Consider the following 3,842-nt stretch of genomic DNA (forward strand, 5'->3'; position numbering starts at 1 on the left):
AAAAAAAAGGTCAAACAGTCAGATATGGACACTGACTCATTGTAAAGCAAATGTTGTACACACTTATGCCACATAGGAATGTTTTCTTTCGTGTTTGGTGTAGTAAAATGCTGGATGTGTTTACATTCTTCACCCTCAGCCAGGGCTGTTTGGGTTTTCATAGACCAGAAGATGATCTTTGGACAGGTTTTCGAATAACTAACCAGTTAACTATGAACCAGGCCAATACAAACCGGATTACTGCTATTCCCCTTTAAATTAACTGTCTGAGCTTCACCGTAGCATCTATAACAGTCCAGTTAACGCAGTGAGTTACTTTGTTACTAATCCAGCTCCATCTTCAAACAGCATGTAGAGTCATCTACAGCTGTGGTGGCATTTCCTGCACAGCTGGTAATGGGCTGAGCAGTCACAGGCCTGTGTGCTGGGCCCTCCGCTACAGCTCTAAACTATCCGCAACTATCACACTGATCACGCATCTGAAACACCGGTAAATCGTGAGATTACATTAACAGCATAGGCCAAATTATTAAGAGAAACCTGGCCTTGCACCACGATTGCGTTTAGCCGTCTTTTCCTTATTGTATTAGGAAAAAGAAAAAAAAGAAAAAAACAAAAAACAATCCTCTCTGTACCTGACCAACCTCGCCCATTCCTCCTGTGCCGTCGATGCGGGGACGCTTGCACTCAGCGCCGGTCGAGTCCACCAGAGCCGCCGCTGTCTGTCCGTCGGGCTCCGGGTCTCCTCGCTTCATGCCGCGAACAGCTGCAGGAGCGCCACCGGGGTTGGGATGCACCCCGGCCATGGGGTCCAGCTCTCTATCCCGGTCTATGAGACCCCGGGATACAGGCAGCATGATGGATGCAACGTCGGTCGACATTAACATTTAAAAATCTTTTGTTCCCTCTCTTCAGCTAAACGGGGCTAAAATAACCTAATCTAGTGCACCTCTGTGCTTAAATCGTCGGAGGGATTAAAACAGTCTTTTAATAATCCAAGTAGCTTTCACTGTATTTTGGGCCTTTGTATGATTCCCCCCCCCCAGTGAGTTGATGTATCTGGAAATGTTTTGGCTGTCTGGCTTAAAAAATGTCACTTGAAAAAAAAATATATATATATATATATAAAAGGAAATCTCACACAAGCACCGTTTTCCCTGTTATTTCATAACAGAGTCCCCTGCAATGCGAGCAGCTCTGTCGGGCTAATTTGCAGCTGTGTAGCCCCTGTCTGCTGACCGTGTATGTATTTACTGCGGGGATGCCTAAGAGGCCTACGTTATTTCAGATCATAACAAGCCAATTAAACAAACACCGATCAAAACAATGGCTCCTGAGCTTAGCCTACTGCCTAGTTTCCATTTGCTCCCCCCTCTCTTTCTCTCTCTCTCTTTTTTAACCCCACTCCAGGAGAGCTGTGTGTTTTTTAAGAGCACAACATCAATACCCTACCGCAACCTCAAGATGAAAAAAACCCTCAACATGTCTTCCCCGTCGCCCTTTTTCCTCCCTGTTAGCCACAGACTTTTACCACAGAGCAGAGGTTCACTGAAAGTCAATCCTCCTCAGGAGCTCTCTCTTCCCATGTTAGTCCGCAAGTCTGCGCTTAAAGAAAAGACGGCTTCTTCCCTCCCCCCAAAAAAACAAAAACAATAAAGCCAACCAACCAACCGAAGGACGGACAGGCGGACGGACGGACGCCGGGGCTGCAGCGTTTCCTTCTCCCTCTCTTTCTCTCGCTTATTATTTTCTTTCCGCTCTCCGCTTTCCCGGTGTGTTCATGTAGCGTGTGTGTTACAGAAAGGAAACTGTCCTCCCTCCCTCCTTTCCACCCTCCTCCTACTCTCTTGGTGTAGTCATTCCCCTCCTCCTATCTTCCGCTCTTGCCTTTGAACGCAGGGCCAGGCAGCCATGCAGCCTACAAAATACACGCAGTGTGCCGCAGTGCTTCCATACATTTCACCGAGGGGGAGGTGTGTGTGTGTGAGAGAGAGAAGGGGCGACACGCACTACAATCCAACCCCTCTCCCCCAAAAAATAAAACTGTAACTGTAAGCTGCTTTTACTATTCACATTTTTGTTTGTGCGCAGTTCTTCAAAATAAAAGTTTTTGCTCTTTAATGTTGGCCACATTACATGGCTGAATATTGAAAGGGGGTGGACTGCTCGGGAAGATTTCATGCCTAACTCATTACACAACCGATACGCAGGCCAAGGTCTTCACACAAGCCCAGCTGTGAGTCATGCAGCATGGAGTACCTTATGTTCCTCTGGCATTTTTATTGCTTGGATGACACCCAGTGGTCAAAGGGTACCATGGGAAAGGAGCACTTCAAAGGGGAACTGTTGTAGCGATTTAAAATACAAACAAGAGCAGACTTGCAGAGGTTTATTACATGTGTTGGTTCAGCACAATCTCGAGTCGCTTGACCTGAATAGTCCCAGTTTAATTTATTTTGGAAAAAAAACCTTTTGCAGGAGCCATGACTCCTCCCACTCTACCTTGCAAACATTCTCGTTTTCCCTCCCCAACTCTGATAACTGGATATTTCGGGATATACACTTATAATCACAGTTGAGTGACTTCTGCACAATAAAGTCTCCCTTGCACATTACCGCAATGCACAGGTTTAGCATTTTAATCATTAAGAATATGCAGCGGTTGTTTTTGATCTCATGCTTTATAGCCTTTATGCCACACAGACAGCTGCAGCCTTACATTTATCATTTTCACATGTGGATTCTCAGAGTTAGTTTCTATGCACAAATAATAAAATTCAAGCTTAATAGTAAAGTAGACAACTGCCCAAGGACACCAAGAGCCAGGGGTTTACTGTGAGTTGCACCTAAAAGGGCCTTTTAGGTGATTTGTGCCTTATTAAATAAACTCGAAGCTCAGCCCTTATTAGTGGGGTGACATTGGAGCATCTGTGGCTGAGGTGGTAATGATGGATTGATCCACAGCTCCTCTAGTCTGCATGTCAGTGTATATCTGAGCAGGTTACTGAACCAAGCTGGCCCTAATGCATCCATCGGCACATGTGTGAATGCTAGACAAAGTGTTTAGACCAGGGATGTCAAACTCACTTTACATTGCAGGCTAATCTTATGTGGGTCAGACCAGTGAAACACCCCTTTCTTTGAGTGTACAGAAACTAAAATATACAATCTCCAAGATAATTTAAATTATTTTCCTTATACTAACAGGATGTCTCAGTTTTTCCTACATGATAAAGAAGTGCAGCTGTAGTAGAAGAAGAGTTCTGACAGATTTACATACAATTTTTAGCTTGGAAATGTACCAAAAATCAAGAAATTATCAGGGTGTAGGGAAGGTCTACATCAATAGAAAAAAAACCTGTAATACTTTGTCCAAAATAGAGGTCCACCACTACATTCTCCAAAGCTGTCCAGTGGGCCAGATTGGAGGCTTTGCCAGTCCAATTCTTGCCATTGGGTCTCATTTGTGACACTACTTTCAGGGAGGGGGGGGGGTGTTGTACTAAGTACTCAAATTGAGTTGGGAAGTGCCGTCAGAAGGTTTCCCCTGGCATACATGGTGGCCTTTTTGTAGAATGTGTTCAGTCACAGTTGCATTACTACTTGAAGCTGCATAATAATCATGAATAACATTCACATTCAAACTGTGGAACGAGCTTCCTTTAGAGATTAGACAGGCCAGTTCTTTATCCGTTTTTAAGTCACTCTTGAAAACCCACCTCTTTACCCTGGCCTTTGACACCACGTGAGATGTTGGTTTTTATTTTAGTTGATTCGATGCAGTTTTATCTTGTTTTTGTTTTAATATAGGGCTGTTTTAATTTTATGTTTTATTTATTTAG

The 3,842-nt window shown here is 44.1% G+C and overlaps 1 protein-coding gene across 6 annotated transcripts in view; it reads right to left on the reverse strand.

The window, feature by feature from the left end:
* The window catches only part of rbfox2 (RNA binding fox-1 homolog 2), a 41,007-nt gene extending 39,097 nt beyond the window's left edge, over positions 1-1,910 (reverse strand). For 2 of the 6 annotated variants that reach the window (XR_006052942.1, XM_042213786.1), the window contains exon 1: positions 636-1,908. Coding sequence is in view for 4 of the 6 variants with exons in the window: in XM_042213786.1 (XP_042069720.1) it covers positions 636-887 (252 nt within the window). In the remaining 2 variants the exon portion in view is untranslated. Of the gene's footprint in view, positions 1-635 lie in introns of all 6 variants that reach the window. The other 4 variants (XM_014329027.2, XR_006052941.1, XM_005946679.3 and 1 more) reach the window with 4 other exon arrangements.
* Positions 1,911-3,842: the final 1,932 nt, after the last annotated feature.

Source organism: Haplochromis burtoni, unplaced genomic scaffold (genome assembly GCF_018398535.1).
Source record: "Haplochromis burtoni strain Fernald_Lab_line unplaced genomic scaffold, NCSU_Asbu1 Contig_481, whole genome shotgun sequence".
Taxonomy (NCBI): domain Eukaryota; kingdom Metazoa; phylum Chordata; class Actinopteri; order Cichliformes; family Cichlidae; genus Haplochromis; species Haplochromis burtoni.